This window comes from Eucyclogobius newberryi, unplaced genomic scaffold (assembly GCF_026437365.1).
Source record: "Eucyclogobius newberryi isolate DKJ021-1_F unplaced genomic scaffold, fEucNew1.0.hap1 SCAF_21, whole genome shotgun sequence".
Lineage (NCBI taxonomy): Eukaryota > Metazoa > Chordata > Actinopteri > Gobiiformes > Gobiidae > Eucyclogobius > Eucyclogobius newberryi.
This window is the reverse complement of record NW_027315846.1, coordinates 20,888,062-20,907,637: the sequence shown is the minus strand read 5'-3', so window position 1 is coordinate 20,907,637 and position 19,576 is coordinate 20,888,062. Positions and strand designations below refer to the sequence as shown.

Genomic DNA, 19,576 nt, shown 5'->3' with positions numbered 1-19,576 from the left:
GTGTCTCCACATCCAGAGCACACGTCCTCTGCAGTGTGTATCTGTGCATGTGCTCATCTGTTATGGAACCACATGCATTCAAGTCATTCCATGTGTAATTAGTGAACAGAAAAGTAAGATTTAAATGTGTTCTGTGTTCTTCTTTCATGGTTGTTCCGAAACACAATAAAAAGTATAGTATAAGTTAAACACCTGTGACCAAACCAGACAGTTATGTAGAGACTGAGTCAACGCTACAGCAGTTTGCTTTCCTCATGCATGTGGCGCCATCTGCAGGTTAGAACACAAAACTGCCCCCAGTTGAAGGGCCAGGAGTCCAGAGGAGTGTAGACTTTCCTCTGATGAGTTTTGGGTTATTTGGAGCACACAAAATGTGTATCTGGACTTACATATATACACTTTACATTTAAATATAGTTTGTAGTTTTGCCATAACTTTATTTGCAAGAGTTTACTTTATTTTCTAAACTTGCCAAAAAAATTTAAAAAAATAACAGCAAATTCATATATTCAACTTGCTACTTAAAAGAGTAAGCAGTCGATAGCATTCTCACAAAAGAGTCTCCAAAAAGCATACAGATTATGCTAATCCAGCAAGATCGAGATGGGTCGTTCCAGTGGTATTGAAAGACAAATGACAAACACACACACACAAACCAGACTTATTTTTACTTCTTTCTGCTTTATTTCCTCACAGTGTGTTAAATTAGAAGCACACAAGCCGCAAATGGCTTCAGCCGTTCTTATACATGAATAACAGGATGGACACAATACAGAAATGTCACTGTAACATGGCTGTGCTGGGAGAGACTGCGTCATTTAGCACTGTTTAGCCGAAAATAGATGATCTAGAGATTAAAAAAAACCCACACACAATCAGCAGCAAAATGTGAAAACAACTTTGAAAACAGTTGAAATCAAATTGAACAAAAGCAAAACCAAAAATATAATTGCACTTGTTGGGTTAACCTGTGGCATTTAGCATTGATATCACATTGGTGTGATGTAACTTACCCACCACTATCTGGCATAAGCGCAGTAATGCTACATAAGTCTATTTTTATTTACTGCTCTGAGATCGGTTTGCCCTCCATCGGGCTCTATATAAAGGTATAGCTCAATAAATATTCAGATCAACAAGTAAAAATGGACAAAATCTCAAACAAACTTAAACAAAACTTAGATGACAAGGAAAATATGTCACTTTCATGAATTGACGCATGCATGTAACACACTTAAGACTACATATTGAAAACACATTAAATGAAGGCCAAAAAAGCCTATACAACATTAGAACGCTATTTCAAAAATGTCTCAATCTATTTATATCTATATATTTATTTCATTTTTTTTAAATAATTGGCCACTGAATACATAATTTCACTAAGAAGAAATGGAAGTGTTAAATGAGCCAAGGCTTTAAGCAGGAACATAATAACTAATTATTATTTCAATACTAAACATGATCAAACAATGGCTGCTGGGAGGAATAGCTGGTACTTCTTACAAGTATTTTTTTTTTAACAATATACAAGAAATATTTGTCTGTGTACTTTCCCTTTAATGCCAATGCTTGCATAGATTATTAGGCTTTTATAACATTCTCTGATCTGAACGTGAACATATAAATTATTGGACCTAACTTACTTTAGAGAACAGATGAAAAAACAGCTGGACATTTTTGTAACACGCACAAAATACACAAGGATTCTTTGGTATAAACCCAAGACCAGCTGAATAAGAGACGACAGAGCTGTAAAAAACATGAATTGGGTTTTGCGTCAAAATGTGTACGTTATTTGTTAATTCAATTCTGAAATTTAAATTTGTTCTTCTCTATGGCTGATTCAGAACAAAGTTTTCGATGCCAATAGCATTCAATTTGTACCAGCTAATTTGATTTAACATTACAAAACAAACAAATAAACCTAAGACGTAACATTTGGCTGAAAAAAGCCTGTTAAAAAAAGAATAAGAAACTGGATATTCTTCCTTTACATGAAAAAGACCATGACCAACATGAACAACTCATTTTCAAATAAATAATTTCAGTAAATACCCTCACTTTTGCCGTAGTTTATCTTACATTGAGTATCAAAACAAAACAAGTGTGTTCATTTTTCTGTTACGGGAATATTTGGTGTAAAATAACATTGATATCAAATAGTGTCTTGGTTTTGTACAAGTTTTTCTTATATTACAGAATTTAACAAAACTTTGAAGTATTTTTTTCAAACCCTGTCTTCTACCTCAGGTTTAAACTTGAACATTCCAATCCTCAAAACACACAGTAGGAAACGCTGTTCATTTATGTATTATAGATACAAGTAGCCGATCCAATACACTAGATTAAAAAGACCGAACGCAGTGGGGAAGAAAATGCGGGCGTAGGAATCTATTTTGGAAACCCTCACGTGCATCCGGTTCTCACGCCACTTCCCGGAGCGACAGTCATCGAAGCAGCAGAAGAAACTGGCGCAGTCCTTTCCGTCCAGGCACTCGTAGGCAAAGTCGTCCTCCTCGTGATAGGGCAGAATGTTGTTCATCTGCAGCAGGGACGTGCCCGGGCGGAGGTTCATCAGGCTGGAGGTCTTCTGCTCAGAGGAGACCACAGATGGGGTCACAACAGCCTTTTACATGTCCAGTATGCAGTACAGAGGTGTGGTTAGGCCATGTAGTACATCCAGGTACAATGGAAGTTAAGGCACAAAAAGTATTAAAGTTTTATTTGTGTACAGTGCAGTATTAAAAACATGTATTTACGATTTCAGTTGTACAATAGGAACAATGATTCATGTGTTTATTAAGTGTAGACATGTTCAATTTAAGGCTTTGTTAGTTTAGTTTAGTTTAGTCCTGCTTCTGTCCTGGTTTAGACCTGGTTTATTTCTGGGTTGGTTTTGGATTAGTCCTAGTTTAATTCTGGTTCAGTCCTGGATTGGTCATTGTACAGAGCAAGGGGGGGAAATTATTCACAAAATGTTAATATACTGTAGCTGCTGTAGCTTGTTTTATTCTCATAATAGAACCAGACCTGGTACTGTCACCCCCAAACTGTGTCAAAAGTGGTGTATCCGGGCCAGAGAGCACGGCCCGCTGAAAAATCTGTCCCTCAGCTAAATGTGGGTGTTTGTCCTTGTGCAGGTGGTGTGCTGGGGCTCAGACAACCTTCATGTGTTTGTAGGACATGGGGCAGGTCAAATTACTAATGTTATTAATTAGCAGACTTTCTTTTTGTCTAGTTGAACAATTTTACTTTTTTTATATATATATCGCTTTCAAAATACAGAAATATTAGCTCCTTTAGCCCATCTGAAATCTGAAAACAAACAACTGCACCTGTTTGTTTATATACTACATCCTGAGTACTCTAACTATAGTATACATGTACATGCTTTATACAATATAAATTCTACTTCATCTATTATTAAATATTGACTTCTATTTTTAGAAGTACTGTAAATGTGTACATACTATAAAAACGATGTAGCTTTATATCAAAGTCACGTTTTCTATTCTAATTCTTTTTAATTGCTTCTATAAAAGGATTTTTAATAACGTCAAAAATCTGATATTAATTGATACTAAAACTAGTATCACAATAACATAAACTGGACAAAATCTGACCTTTCCTGAACAGTTTTAGATAGATTTTGAGCTTTATCAGAGGCGGTATAAGACCATACGATAATATAAAGAAAGTACTATTATTTTGAGTTAAAAATACAGTCCATTGTCTTAAATAAGAGTGCTTTATGAGAGAGCATATTCAGGTGTGAAATTTGAATGTCTATTTCATACTTCATCATTCATTTAAATGCATCTTGCTTGGCAGTTAAGAATACCCAAAAATCTGAATTAATTCAGTATCAAAACAAAATAATTTGGAATATTCAGAGTAAAATAACATTAATAACAAATGTTGCCTTGGTTTTGTTCTTCCATTTCTCCTGTGTCTTAAGAGTAAAGAGGAGGCAGCCATGGGGCTCGTGGGGCCCGTGGGGCCCGTGGGGCCCGTGGCCCCCGCGCTCACCTGCGTGTTGTTGGCCTTGGCCTTCTTGCTCTGCCTGTTGCTGGTGAAGTAGTGCAGCGTGCCGTACTCCATGAGCGCGGCGAAGGTGAAGATGAAGCACACCGACACAAACAGGTCCATGGCCGTCACATACGACACTTTGGGCAGAGACTTCCTGGAGATGGTGCTGAGAGTCGTCATGGTGAGCACTGTGGTGATGCCTACAGGAGGAGGAGGATGAAGAGGATGAAGAGACCCCTGTACCACATGCTCTTCACATGTAACAGGCCTAAGCATAGATGGCCTCTTGTAATGAACGTACTGTGAGAAATACTATGGATTACTTTCCTTTACATATAACTTCATTCTTTTTATTTCCATTTATACTTAAACTGGATAATGTTAGACCTTTTTTAAGTTGATTGTCCAAAACGTTGCATTGATTTATACCAGTAAATTAAATACATACTTGAATGTGGATTCAATTTTTTCACAACAATTCAATGATTAAATAAAGAAAAGAAGAATACTTACAACTGAACAGAGTAAAACATTGAAGAAACAAGAAATTGAGTCTAATATAGAGTATAACACAAATTAAAATTAAAGTAAATAAAAAAATAAAAAGGCAGATTAAAGTCAGATTTCCTTCTGCTACTCTCACTGTTTAAAGCAGAGATGATTTTGCAGACCACATGGTAACAGGCAATGTTTTGCTTTGTCCGTGGTTTAAAGTGTTTTTGAACACTTAAATCTCCATTTTGATAGTCTTGACTTCAAAAATAATAATTGTGCTTTTTTGCTCCATTTTGGGCATTCGTTTTGTACAAATGACCCCAGACTTCCGTGTAATATGAACAATACAGAATAATCAATGCCTTATAATTTAACAGCATTTCACTCCAAGACAGCAAGGTTTTTTCCAACTTTATTTTTGTGCAAGCCATGCTTCTATACGTGGGGTAAATATTGTATAAACTCACTTGGGTGGAATGATAGCCTTCACATTGACATTTTTAAGAGCTCTTAGTTTAAAGTGCTAGAGGGCAGCTGAGATGTGTGCTTCATATTACATGTTTTGACCTGGTTCAAGGTTCATATCTCTCTAATTACTGGACTTACCCACATGAAACGCTGGAGGAAAGCTTGACTTCTACTCTGTGCGCACATGAACTACAGGGCTTTTTTTGCTGACCTCTTCCCATTTGCAGTGACTCACCCAGCGAAGTGCGAGCGGGGACAGCGTCCTTGTTGATCCAGAAGGAGACCCAGGACAGCACCACGATCATGCTGCAGGGGATGTACGTCTGGATGGTGAAGTATCCCATCCTCCGGCTCAGGTCAAAGAAGATGGTCATGATCACATATTCACCTGGAGAACAAAATACAAAGAGTCAAATCAGCTTTAAAAATAAACTGTTTTGGCCCTGTACAAATGACAAATTAATGAAATGGATAAAAAACCTCATGCAATTATTGTTGTCATCTATCTCTCATAAATATCTTTTATAGTCTGTCACTTGCTTGTCCCCATGGAGATGATTGCTTATTGCAGTTAATGTTACACAGTGTGGCATTAAACGTACATCTTGCATCGATTTATAGTTAGAAAGAATACCTTGAAATGCATATATTCTATGGATGACTCTCAAGGACTAATCTCAATCAATAATGGACTATAAGAAAATGGGACATCTATGATATATTGTAAAATAAACTACATTATGTAACACTTTTCATGTATCAATCACTAAACTGCCTTTGTTATTATGCTTCCCTGGCACTATCCACAAAGTGTCTGTCATGTGGACGACCGGTCACCTGACTGAGTGTGAGCCACGTCCGTAGTGTTCCTCAGGCCCACAAAGGCAAACTGGTACAGCCTCCAGTAGCGCTGGTCGGCCACCTCCACGGCCCGCCTCTGCCACCGGTACATGATCTCGTTCCTGGGGTAACCGTCTGGGCAAAGGCGACACAAAGCATTACCTTCATTTGTCACAGAGGAACGACACAACTGTTACAAGCATTTGAATCTGGGCCTGTTTACACCGCGAGGAACACAACAGACATTCTGAATATCTATCCTAGACAATAGATAATATATATCTAGCCTCAACAATATTTTAATTGCTTATGATTTTTCACTGGTTTCAAGACATTTCAGACAAGATAATTTAGCTTAAAAAAAGGCAGAAACAAGTGAAATAATCAAGGTCAATCAAGTAAATGAATCTAGATATATATTGTGTTCACAGCTTCATGCTAACAAAGAGCCAATCCGCAGAAGAGTCCCAGCCAAAAGTGTGTAAACAGCCCCCGATAAAGCACTGGTAATGCAACTGAGCACTCGTCTCATCAAAGTCCCTTCAGTGAACATCACATTTGGTCCAGGTTTGTTGTTGTCATTGTTGTTGTTGTGTTACTTTTAATGGCGGAGAGAGAGAGAGAGATGGAGGTTTATATAGATTTTTTAGATTTTCTTGATAAACTTGAGTGACATTTGAGTACCGCTCGAGTAATATTACAAATACTTTTGTTGATCTTGGTAAATAAAGATCAACAAAATGTAGGGATTTATTTTAGTTGGGCTCATTTCTTGCAACAACCCAGAAGTGATGTTCATAAGGTGACTTCATGAGCGTGCACTTTTCTGTCTGGAGATGTTGTCTAAATGGACGATCTGTGAAGAAGTGGACATGAGGCAAAGCACAAGACCAGTGAGAGATGAGGGATGAGGCGGGGCACACGGATCAGAAATCATCCAGGGGGGTCCGGGCGGGGCTGGTGAGCTCTTCTCTGCAGCGGCGATGGGCAAAGTGTGGGCGAGAGAAGGCGGTCGCAAGCATATGGGCCATGAGCAGGGGGCACAGTTAGCCAGTGCACTATAGCCCAGGGAGGCTCCTCCGCTGGGCAGGGGGAAGAGAGTAGGAAATGTGGCGTTCAGGAGCAGACGAGATAACATGAAGGGAAAATATGTGAGCACCTACAGCTTGAAAACTCCAGTGGACACGAGTGCTCATCCATTGGAAAGTTATGCAGCTTAAGGTAGCACTCTGCATTTATAGTCAACCTGACAAAAACAAAATTGTGACACAGAGTAAGCGCTCTTAGAATTGTTTGTCTTTTCAAAATATGATTTAATTTTGGTTAGGGCAAAACATATCTAAAAGACAAATATATATGCACACTAAAGCTGCACAAACAACACATGTAACTATTGGTCCAGTGACATCCATGTGGTGTAAACATATACATATACATATACACATATACACACAGGGGCGGTTACCTCAGAGTGTACATGACCCGCCCGTTGCTCCACAGCCGCAGCAGTCTGTTGGGAGTGGTGATCCAGTGGGCGTCAGATTTACGGGAGTTCCTGAAGAAGGTGTCGGGGATCCAGATTTTGCCGACCATGTTGCTGTTGAGCATCAGCAGCTTCATGGAGCTATTGAACTTGAGTCGGCTGTCGTACCACGTCTGGGCGAAGAAGATGTCGATGGTGTACTCCTGCACAAGAAGTACACAGAGTAGGTAAACATGCAGTCACATGGTTCCCACCAGGTGCAGTGTCAGTGTCACCTCACCATGTTGATGGGGTCCACGGGGCCAATGCTGTTCACGTACACGGCAGTTTCAATCACCGTTGGCCTCACTAAAGCAGTGTATCTGGTTAGAGGGGAAAAGTCCAGTCTTTCTTCATAAGGAAAGCAGGAGGTGCACTTACCCCCAATGTCGGGCCTCAGCTTGTTGTCGTAGCCTTCCAGAAGTTTATTGAGAATCAAAGTGACGTCACTCTCATAGACTTTAGGCGATAACACCCACGTCTTGTTAATAGGCACATCTTCATAGTCCTCGTCCTGTTTACTGGGCCCCAGGGCTGCCCTGAAAACAGCACAGTCATATATCAGAGGCTTGGGAACAGAGGCTTCAGTACAGCAGGGTCAGGAACAGCACTTAGAAAGCACAATAGTGTCACCTTGTGTGCAGAACAGTCAGTCTGAGCTGCAGACTGCACAGTATTTCTGGGCCTCTGGAGATCTGTCAGTTAAATTTACTACTCATTTAGGCGTCCACCAAGGGCTTGAAGGTACTGTTCTCAGCAGTGAGCAGCAGAATGTTATTGTGCTGCTTTAATATAGACTGTGAGGAAATGATGGGACAAAGAAATCACCCAAAAGTATGAAAATGGCACGAATTTACATGATCTGAAATAGAATGTTTCAGATCTAATAAAACAGTCGTTGTTCGTGGAGGGAAAGAGCAGAGTTTGGTTCACAAAGGTCTGTGTGACACACAACAACGTGTGCGTTTCCTCACGCAGATTATGGCTCTATTCACATCCCAGACGTTTGTTTGATCCTGGCCCAGGCAAACGTGCAGCTGCTGGTGGATCTGGCCCCGCAGACGCAGTGTGGCTCCAGATTAGCCTGCGGAGAAAAGACTGCGCGCAGAGGACCTGGCGACCGCTAAAAAGAGCACAGCTCGACTACATGTCGGTCACGGCATCCAACACGGATTTGGTGAATAAGAAGAACAAGAGGGCGACCTGCCATGCTCATGCTAAAGGGTTTAGGCCCCGCTGTGGGGGGGATGAATGACTGGTGAGCAGGTGGACGGCCGGTCTTTTATTAGAGGAAACGAGATCTCAGTGAGCTTACCATAAAACCAGGAGCGCGAGGAGCTGCCAGGACTTCATGGCTTTGTCCGGCTGGACGCACAGACGGACGCGATGGAGGCGCAGAGCCAGCGGTGCGTGCGCGGAAAGGACTGCGCTCTCTCTCTGTCTGCAGTGATGCTGAGCAGAACAAACCCTCTGTTCTGCCTCTGCCTCTTCTGCCTCTGATGCACGCGCAGCACGCACAGCACGTTATGCTCCTCTATTCTCTGTCTTCAGCTGGATGCACACACTGTGCCCAGAGGCGCGCGCTAAGAACCCTCATGTCATGTCCACTCACACAGAGGCGAGCAGAGCAGCACTGTACAGCTGCAAGAGCGAGCACAGGGCAGAGGAGGCTGGGAGCCCTCTCCTCAGACCACTTTTAGGGATGTTTGTGTGTGCTATATCTGAGGGTGATGATGTGTTTCTGTTTGGTTTGTTCTGATGTGCTCCCGGCTCTGGTGGGACAGTGGCCCGTGTCCTTCTGCCTCTGGACTCAGGGTCATGCTGCTGTGTGCTTGTGATATGCATGAGGCCAAGCCTGAGAAAATGTTCCTTTTCAAAGAAGAACTGTTGCTTCAAAGGTTAAGTTCCTGCAGGAACATACATGAAGCTCTGAAGTGACTCAGGCTGACAGCTCTCAAACATAACCTACTACACTGTACATCACATTATAAGAATCCCCCTGATTGTAAAATGTATTACAGTTAAAGGCCTAATCCACTGCCTTTAACCCCAACACATTCAAATGACTGTGTAGTTCACTTTGAGACATCCAGGTTGAAAGCAGGAGCAGAGGCGTCTAAAAGTGAACAGTACAGCGAATGGGACACTTAAGGGCTGCTGAGGCATCACTGTGAGAGCTTAGGTGCAGGGTAAGCAGCAGCAGACAAAGGAACACACCACACAAGCACATCCACTACATCTTTAAAGATTTATTATAACACTTTCGGTACAGTACTGGCACGTTGATTGTCAGAGTGCATTATTATGTGACACATATATAACATACGTGTCGAAGAAATACACAAAGACACAAATTAAGTGAGGAAACATGTGTACACAACATTACAGTAAGAAGTAGTAAACGCACAAGAGAATCGCAATAGGCTACAGTTGTAAACAGAGAACACACACAGCAATCGTTTTGAGGCTACATGTATTGGTTTTGGCACTGCGGTTGTCAGTAGTATTAAAAATCAGAAACTAATCGATACTAAAACTAGTATCTAAAATATATAGATACTCATTTCAGCAATTATCGTTGGTAATCGTAATAAAAAAACTGAACTTTTCCTGAACAGTTTTAGAATGATCTTGAGTTTTATCAGAACTAGTTTAAGACCACAGAGGTTAATAAAGAAAACGCTACTATTGTTTTATGTTGAAAATGTCTGTATCGAAAGCAAGAATCTAGTATACGCCTTAGTGGGGCTGCAACGAGCTCATCAATTCATCCTAAACAAATCAATAATAATAGATGGCAGAAATAATCTGCCATTTATTTAGTAATCCAATGACCCTTCATTTGTCTATAGGTTCCCAGACATGCCATGGTCTGAGAAAAGAAGTTTTATTACTGAAATTTAGCCGTAATTCCATGAAAACGACGCCTTCACTTCAGCTTCATCCGGGTCAAATTTAGTACAAACCTTTTCCTGCATGTGACGTTTGCATTCTAAACTAATCAAAAGAATAATCACTCGACTAATCGATTAGCAAAATGACCGTTAGTTGCAGCCCTTCGTATCGAAATATGAGGTTGACATTTTAGTATCGTGACAAAACTATTGGGCACTTGGTCGTAGGCTTCACGTGTGAATAAGACAACAAATATCCAATGCCCTTTGTTCAGTATGTGATTGGCAGTGTTTACGAGTACGGACACACTTATACACCTATATCGTTAAGTGTTGTAAACTAATTAAAGATGCACACTTCTCTCAATAGTAAATATCATGCCAAATGTGCTACAACAACAACATACACCACGTACCCTGCGCCTTTGAACGAACAAAAGGGAAATTTGACGTCTAAATGACTGGAGAGGATGCAGTTTTTTTTGTGTTTTTTGTGGCAGTGAAGGAGATGGAGAGGCTGAGGAGGGTGGTGTTGGCTCTGCTGCTGCGGTGAACAAGCTGGGCTACAGGATCGGTGTCGCGTGACCGAAACAGACGCTGAAAAGGTAGAAGGCTGTGAGAAGTGGAGAGGCTGATGGTTCTGCTGCTGTGGCGGAAATTTGGCCGGAGTTTCACAGTGTGAGGAGGAGTTAAGAGTTGTCTCGATTGGAGTTAGCTTGGTCAGGCCTGTCACCATAATTATAATACTTTTTTTGGGTGATAAAATGCTACAGAAAATATCACGATAAACATATTGAAGAATACAGAATTTTAAAAACGTCTTATTTTGTATCTATTATGAAAAGGGTTGTCAAAAGTATCAAACATCAGATATTAATCAAGACCAAAACTAGAGGAACTAGATTTGATAGAAACATTTGACAAAAATCTATACAAAATCACATAAACAGGACAAAATTTGACTTTTCCTGAACAGTTTTGGAATTGGACATAAAATTGAGCTTCATCAAAACTAGTATAAACTGATGGTAGTATAAAAAAAGTACTAGGGATGTCACAATATCAAATATTTATGTTACGATTATTGTGAGAAGTAAAATCAGTTTGACAACTATTCACGATTTTTGGGACTGTGACCAAACAACACCGAAACCTTGAATTGTCTTTTATTCCCGTTGTCTGACACGTTACTATTCCTCAAGCTTGTGTCCAGCTTACTGAAATTGAACTTTCTAAATAAATAAATAAATATGACAAAAGCGGTCATATAAATAAAAGTTCTTTACATTTGGTCTATTTTTAGGCTGTATATTGAACAAAAAATACTTCATTTTGCTTCTAAAATTGTCACGATTGATGTTTTTTGGTCTTACGATTACATTGTGACCTGAACAATCAAATAATTAACCAAATAATCTTTACTATTATTTTTTGTTGTCTTTTTTTTTTTTTTTCAAGTAGAATAAATCAAGTTTTGGACGAAAGCTGCTAATAACCCTCTACAACTACAAAAAACTGAACAATTCCCCACTAGTGCAAACACATGACAAATATAGAGCCCTAAAACGTTTCTTCCTTCTCCCACTTGAGTCAGTACAGTAACCATGGTGACAGGCCTGAGCTTCACAACCCAGACTAAAACACGTTACCTTCTGCGTGCATTTCAACTAAAAGTCTCCATGTCTTTGATGACCAGCTCTCTGTTGAGGTACGTGGCCCAGTAAACCAGGTTGAAGCCTCCGAACAGCACGGGGAACATGATGCGGGAGAGCCGGTCGATCTTGCTGACGCTGTTGAAGGTTTTCTTGGCCTGGTCGCTCTTGGTGACGGTGATGGCCGGGCTCCTGCTCTGGTCGGTGGGCGCGTACTTGGAGATGGTGGGGATGGGGGAGTCCTTGGTGAGGCTGGGGTAATAGTTCGCCACGGCCACGGCGTACGCGTTGTTTTTCTTGGTCATAGACATCTCCTTCCTCTGTGGGAATAGTAGGACAACGTGGTCAATGCAGTGATAACGTACAAGAACAGAAGAGTGCGTTTAAAGGGCCGGAAACAATCAGATAACTGGAATAATCAGATAAACCAATCATTTTTGGAGTGGATTTTCAAATAACTCTTTCGAAGTTTAACATTTGTTCTTTTATTTCTGTCTTTGCCACAATAGCTTGCATTATTGTCCCGGTCAAACCCTGTACACATGTGAACAATCTGGAAGAAATCAGATTACTCACATCAAACTGCTTACATGGCATTTCGGTTATCGGATAACTCCAGAAGGTGTTTGTGTTGCCAGTTTAAACATTAAAATCCAAAAGGCAAGAGTTTGTTTTTCACATTGACAACAATAAATCTTTGTAATGATTGAGCACCGAATAGAGACAAAATTCCACTCCATATTCATAGTTTACAGTTTTACAAAAATGAAAAAGGCATGAAAATAGGAATACAAATTTGGATAGACAATTATTAGATGGGATACTGCCTCATACTGTACAAGTAGCTACTATAGATGTGATGTGTAGGGGCATATTTAGCATTTATTGGGAATGTTTTAATACTTAAAGGACACATATTAGGATTTTATTCAAGTTCTTGGTATTAGAACGTCATTAGTAGATCATCATTTCACATATTGTTCATTGTAAGCAGCAATAATGATCTAAAATAGAAACTGGTCCATTGATTTTCTGTTCAAAACTGAAGAACTGCAGAACATAGTGGCATTTCACCGTAAAAAGCAGTTTCTTGTCATTTACATGTTTTTTTTTTTATTTTTAATGAGTTGCAGACTTTTTTTCAAATAATCACAACTAAGTACAGGGATGTCTGAGGGCAACTGGGTTAATAAAGTTGATTTTGCATATGTCCCCTTTAATAAATGATGTTAGAATATGAAACGTTTCACTCTCTAAATACTTGATGTCACAACATGAGCCTCTGTCCCGTCAGCACCTTGTCCTCCACAACAGTCTTGCCGTCCCAGGCCCAGCCGCGCTTGGTGAAGTAGTTGACAGTGGCAAACTCGATGAGGGCGGAGAAGACGAAGGCGTAGCAGACCGCGATGAACCAGTCCATGGCTGTAGCATAGGCCACTTTGGGCAGAGAGTTCCGAGCGCTGATGCTCAGAGTTGTCATGGTGAGAACTGTAGTCACTCCTGAAAAACAGGCACAGGGATGTGGTGGAATAATCATCACCATATCATTTAAATATATTTATTGACAACTCTCCGTAATTTGTCCAGGAGTGAAAAGGCTTTAGAGGAAGTCATCTGGACCATGTTTTAAAATGTGTCCTCCAACCAAATGTCAGAGATTGAAAATGTCTTTGGAATAGAAGTCAAAACGTCTTGACTTTAAATTGTCCAGACGAACCTTTTTCTACTTCCTTACATTATTTTTACTAAATATAGGGGCCTCTGGAATCAATATTTGCCATTGTTCTATTGTTCTTCTATTGATTTCTACTTTTTTTTTTTTTTTTTTTTTAGTCTTACATAGGGATATAGATCGTCTGACGCGCCTCGACTCAACAGCACCACTAGAAAAAAATATTTTGGCCTATGTTCTGGACATTTGGGACAGTGATGGAGCTCCATGAGACGAGCGTCGCCCATGACGCACAGGAAGTCGGCCATATTGGATCGAAATATCGACGCCATTTGGACGTTACAGCAATATTGAGTTAAATCTACTTGAAGTCCATCAAATAGAACAAATTCTCTGCGGCTGGCCTTGTCTTTCATTATTTCACCAGAGCAAACAGTGACATTTGAAAACATCTTGAACATTTTGACCCAGACTTAATAGTTCAAAGAAGTAGGCTGTGGTCAAGGACAATCATTGATTTGTTTTGTGTGAGCACTCAAGCCTTAAAAGCAGGACAAGCAGACTCACTCAAACATGCATGACTCACTCAAAAGACAACAACAATTTCATGTCAATTAAAGTAATGTCCAAAACTCACTAAAAGCCCCAGAGTTATTGTTGTTTTCTGAAACATACAGAAAGAAGAATGACTCACCAAACACAGTTCTGGCAGGGACAGACTCCCTGTTGAGCCAAAAGGAAACCTGGGACAAAATGACCGTCATGATACAAGGCAAATATGTCTGAATCACAAAGTAGCCAATTTTCCTCTTCAGATGGAAATGTGCTGTCATCACAGTGTATTCACCTGGGAAAAAAGACACAAAAACAAGTTTCAAAAAAGAAGACGTGATAACTAAGGATGTCACAATATCACATTTGAGAAGAAACATCACGATTATGATCACGACAGGAGTAACCCAGTCAAATTCTTACTTTCATACATTATAATACAAACATACATGACCCCGCCGCTTGTAGATGACCAGAATTATGAAATCAAACCTTTTCATCGTAAAGTTACATTATGCGTATGGAAGTGAATCTGTTTCATCATATTTTGAATTGGAAATGCATTTTTTTTCATTCCTTAACAGTAAACACCGCCCACAGAAGAGAAAGGCCAAGATATTTGCTGCAATTTCTTTCTCTGTTTTTCATATACATTTACAATATACAATCATACATCACAATTCTTATCTTTTCTTTTTTTTTTTTATAACATTGTGACTTAAATCAACACAATTATTGATTAACCAAATCATCTTTACATTCCCAGCGATAACCATAGATAAACATGATGTATTGTACAAAGCCTCTCACCGGTGCTGGATATGATGGTCTCTGTGCCCACGGTCTGCCCCACCAGGTCGTACTGGTTTAGCCTGGATCCGTCCGCTGCCACGTCCACAGACTCGGACGCATTTCGAGTCCAGATGTACGTCACTTCTGTTTTGGTGTAGGCGTCTGAAGAAGAGAAGCACGGGTGACTGAGAGCGACGATCGGCTCGAACACGACTGCTTCACGTGCACAAACCAAACCAGATGAACCTGATGAACATGCAGAAGGTGATAATCAAGAATGCATTTTAAAAAAACAACAACAACAGGGAAAGGAATAGTGAAGTCGTGCAGAAGAAACAAGGATATTTCAAGTACAGCTTCCGAATTTCAGAGGGCAGGAGTGGGAGTCCATGGGAAAGTCCTCCAGGTGCATGGGACACTCGGCTTGAACAGTCAGCCTGAACACAAAAACACATTGATCCAAACAGCTAGGATTTATACATATTACAAAAGTTCTATATAGTGCTTTTCCAGAAGTATTTCAAAGTCAAACATGCATTTAGGGCTGTGCAAATTAGGTAGTCGACAGCCAAAGCATTATTTCTATTGAGAGACCAAATAAAGGTTGAAATATGGGGACCGAAGAGAGAGAATATTTAAGAATAAACTGCTTTTTTATTTAATTTTTATTTGAACTCTTTTGACTATTTGATTTAACAATGTCTTTGTAATAAAACGTTTTTTTGTGCGTTTTAGAGTCTGTATTGTCCAAATAATAATTACGTTCATCAAAATTCAACTAAGATTATTTTTTACATAATAAGTAGGTAATTGCTACAACCCAAGTTCAATTATTATATTTTTTTTGAATGCCCGCTCCGAACAATAAAATATCTTGTCTATTTAGGGGGAAAAACAGTCTACACTGAAGTTCAAACCTTTACAAATAGGATTCTTATATTTAGAATTCTTGTGATTTAGTAGTTCTCATCTCAGTCTTGTCTCAGAATGAATGCTCGTGTTTAAAATGTGTTGTGCATTGAATCCAGACTTTAAAACATAATTTGCAAAACTAATCGCAATTGCTATACTATAGATCATTATTATTTTTATCCAAACTCGTGCAATGTCAGCCAAACAAGCCTCAGTTTGAAACGTGACTGTTAATTAAATGGAAATGATTAAATGTCTGTGTTGCTTATGTTCAAGAAATTAGTATTGATTTGTTTTTTAAAAGACATGATAAACTCAAAGTGAACATTTTGACTGATTAACATGAGGAAATACCGTGTGCCATATTGCCCCGCCCCAGCCCTACATGCATTATTCGTCCGCAGTATCAGAAAGTAGGACCTCATGGTGTAAAGCAGTGTCCCGTCCTCCATGATACGCAGCAGCTTGTTGGGCATGGTCATGTTGTGGGCCACGGACTTCTTGCCGTTGTGGAAGAAGGTGTCGGGCGTCCATATTTTACTGGCCATCAGGTTGTTCAGAGGAAGGATGTTCATCGGTCCGTGGAACTTGAGGCGCTCGTCTTTCCAGCTCTGGCGGAAGAACACGTCCACCGTGTACTCCTGCAGGTAGACAACAGGCAGCAGAAAGAAAGACAAGCACATATTACTTTGTATCACACCACAATTTGTACTTCTACTTGAATAATACCTTTTCCGCAGTGAATCAATGGCTGTATGTCGATTATTGTCTAATAATGACTAAACAATTTTACTGATAACATAGTGATATAATATAATAGTAAGGACTGAACAATTATTATTGGGAAAATTTAGAAGCAAAATTAAGACACTTCGATCCCATATTTACACCCAAAAATGTATCGAAATGTTTTATCTGGCTGTATATGTCACATTAACTTTACTTTATCACTGAGAAAGTTTGATTTCATAAAGCTGGTCACGTGTTGAAGACTGGTAATGTGTTAGACAATGAAAATGAAAGAAAATGACAGATTTCACTGTTGTTTGGTCACGTTGTCAATAACATTCCATAGTGAGACATCTCTACTTGTGAGTGCAGCTTGAGTATTGAGAGCATTTTTACTGGTTTCTCTCTGGTTTAGCACTAGTTTAAACCTGGTTTGGTCCTGATCTAGTCCTAGTTTAATTCTGGTTCAGTATTGGAAGGGCAGTTTTGCAAAGCAATGTTAGTAAATCAGTAGTTATTTTACTGTATTAACTTAAATATTACAGTAGTGGCATGTTGTACCCCTCGGGCCCAGAGGCCCTATATGACTCACTTTTTAATGCAATATTCTTTAGAAGTACCAACATTTAATTTGTCCTAATTAAATGCACTCTAAATCATAAAGCAGGCCGTTTACTTCAACAAATATCACAAAATACTTTGCCACAACTTTTTACTTGAAAGCAATAGTACTTTTACTTAAAGGTGCACTGTGTAACTTTCAAAGCCATCACAAATCCTTGGAGACAATCTGGTGATAATAAATGTCCACGGAGCACCTTTAAGTACAGTACAGACCAACACAGTCTATACCATTACTGCATATGAATCATTGAACACGAGAGGCAGATGGTTTGTCAGATGCCAGGGAAACACACGAAGAAAAAAAACTGAGATTCAGCCACAACTCCACATAACACAATAGTAACATTTCATACGCCATTTCTCCAGATCATTTCAGCAGCTTTATTTCACATGCATTTAGGGTTCACAGCCAGTATCCAGGCCGCCAGAGCATCGTCGGGTTAAAGTCCAACTGTTACCCCGGGCGAGTGTCAGCTCTCGTATCCATCAGCCTCAGAGCCACATCACCTCCGACGGCCTGTGTGCAGCCCACCCGCATCACGCATCACCACAGTGCACACAACGCATTTGTTTGGAAGAGGACCGGCATTTAGAGGAAGCCACTGTTTTATTTAGGCCTTTGGGAGTTTGCACAATAGGTAAGAAGTGTTGAAATGTCCACTTTTCAAGATGAATGCGAGATGAATATCAGAATCAGATAAAAATTGCAATTAGAGCGGTTCGAATGAGCTAAGCATGGAATATGGAAGTGACTGGAAATGGTGTAAAAATGAATATTGTGAGAAGAAACATCACAGTGTAACAATTATTGACACATAACCAAAGAAAAGTGAATTTATTGGGATATAAACAACTACATAAAAAGCACTGTTTATTTAGGTGTACTTTTTGGAGTACAGATTGAATAGAAATGTCTTAATTTTCCTTTAAAAAAAGGCTAGATTATTAGTTTCTAGTTCTTACGATCATATTGTGACTATATTGTACTATATTATATTGTGACTTGAATAATCACAATTATCGATGAAGCAAATAATCTTGACATCCCTAATTGTGAATTCACTCTTGATTCTAAAACATCTAATCCCAATATTTGGAGAGAATAACACATATTTTCCCCCATGATGGTGTATTTGGAGGTACGTGTGCTCCTACAATGATGCATTTTATAGGAGGCAAGATATGAAGTACGACTGAAAGCTTTCCTTAGGATTCAAATGGCTAAGTGCTGTGCTATTAGAACACAAAGGACACATATATAGGAGTGAGTGACATTATCTGATGCAACTTTGATGGAATCGGTTAAAAATACATAAGAAAGCCAGCTCCTTCTCCATTTTTAGAGAAGTGTTGCTTCAATCTTATCCACTTAATGTGCACTCTGCTCCACCTCTGCTGCTGAGCCACTTAAATATTTGAGCAGACGCCACAAAGGAAGCAACAATGAACAAAAAGCAGCTGTGCAGGTTTTGCATAAAATATCTGAATAAGACAAAGACAACAATAAGACAAAGACAACAATTTCAGAGTAAAATGAAGATGAATTAAGTAGCTTGTGTGTGATGGTAACTATAAAACAGTGTATGCATATAGTGTGTGGGTCTATACTCACCATGTCTGTGTCGGACACTGGGCCAAAACTGGTCACATAGATGTCTGTTTTCACTTCAGTCACTCGATCTATGGCAAATCAACAATATCTTTTCAATACCACAGAGATATTTTCCTAAACAAAGCTGTCATGACACAAGAGACGCGTGTTTATGAGTTATATTGTGCAAATGTCTCTATTTGTAAAAGGCATGGCAACATAACGGATCAAAGCACCTCCGAGCCCCGGTCTCAGGCGGTTGTCGTATCCATCCAGCAGACTGTCCAGGATCTTGGTGAAAGTGGTGATGTCTTTGGAAGAGCGCGTTGAGTTGAACTTTGCCTCACAACTACAGCAGAAGCAAAACAGCAGCTGAAACATGTTTTTCCTTTAAATATCACACAACGCGCGCAAATAAATGAGGCGGGCCCGTTATATATTCGTGCATTTTATAGCCTATAATAATAGCCTCAACATGTGTCAGTCCAAACTCACCGGCTGTGGCCCAGCACGAGCAGAGACAGCAGCAGTGGGAGACAGCCGGAGCGGCCGTGGAGCAGCGGGAGCAGCGGGAGCAGCGGGAGCAGCGTGGGCACGGCCGGAGGAGCCATGGGGTCGGAGCGCGCACCGGAGCCTGACGTCTTCTTCTCTCTATGGCGTGAACCCCAGACGCGCCTTCGCCTGTGTGTGTGTCTACAAGAGGCGGCGTCGGCGGCAATCCATCAAATCCACACTGTTCTGGATCCTGAAGCATCAAGTGGAGCACGTGAACTAACGCGCCCCTGCTCCACCGCCCGTGGC

General features: G+C 40.1%; 2 protein-coding genes across 2 annotated transcripts; both read right to left on the bottom strand.

The window, feature by feature from the left end:
- Nucleotides 1-645: 645 nt before the first annotated feature.
- Nucleotides 646-8,753, bottom strand: gabrg1 (gamma-aminobutyric acid type A receptor subunit gamma1). Its single transcript, XM_072457186.1, has 9 exons — nt 8,673-8,753; nt 7,739-7,896; nt 7,599-7,666; nt 7,301-7,521; nt 6,999-7,081; nt 5,833-5,970; nt 5,231-5,383; nt 4,033-4,232; nt 646-2,593 (listed from the first exon to the last, which is right to left on the bottom strand). The coding sequence occupies exons 1-9, from the start codon at nt 8,708-8,710 to the stop codon at nt 2,315-2,317; spliced, it is 1,338 nt and encodes a 445-aa protein (XP_072313287.1). The 5' UTR covers nt 8,711-8,753; the 3' UTR covers nt 646-2,314.
- Nucleotides 8,754-11,805: 3,052 nt separating this feature from the next.
- On the bottom strand, nt 11,806-19,416 carry gabra2a (gamma-aminobutyric acid type A receptor subunit alpha2a). Its single transcript, XM_072457185.1, has 9 exons — nt 19,271-19,416; nt 19,012-19,124; nt 18,797-18,864; nt 16,252-16,472; nt 15,274-15,356; nt 14,938-15,081; nt 14,270-14,422; nt 13,201-13,403; nt 11,806-12,223 (listed from the first exon to the last, which is right to left on the bottom strand). The coding sequence occupies exons 1-9, from the start codon at nt 19,384-19,386 to the stop codon at nt 11,915-11,917; spliced, it is 1,410 nt and encodes a 469-aa protein (XP_072313286.1). The 5' UTR covers nt 19,387-19,416; the 3' UTR covers nt 11,806-11,914.
- Between the last annotated feature and the right edge of the window lie 160 nt (nt 19,417-19,576).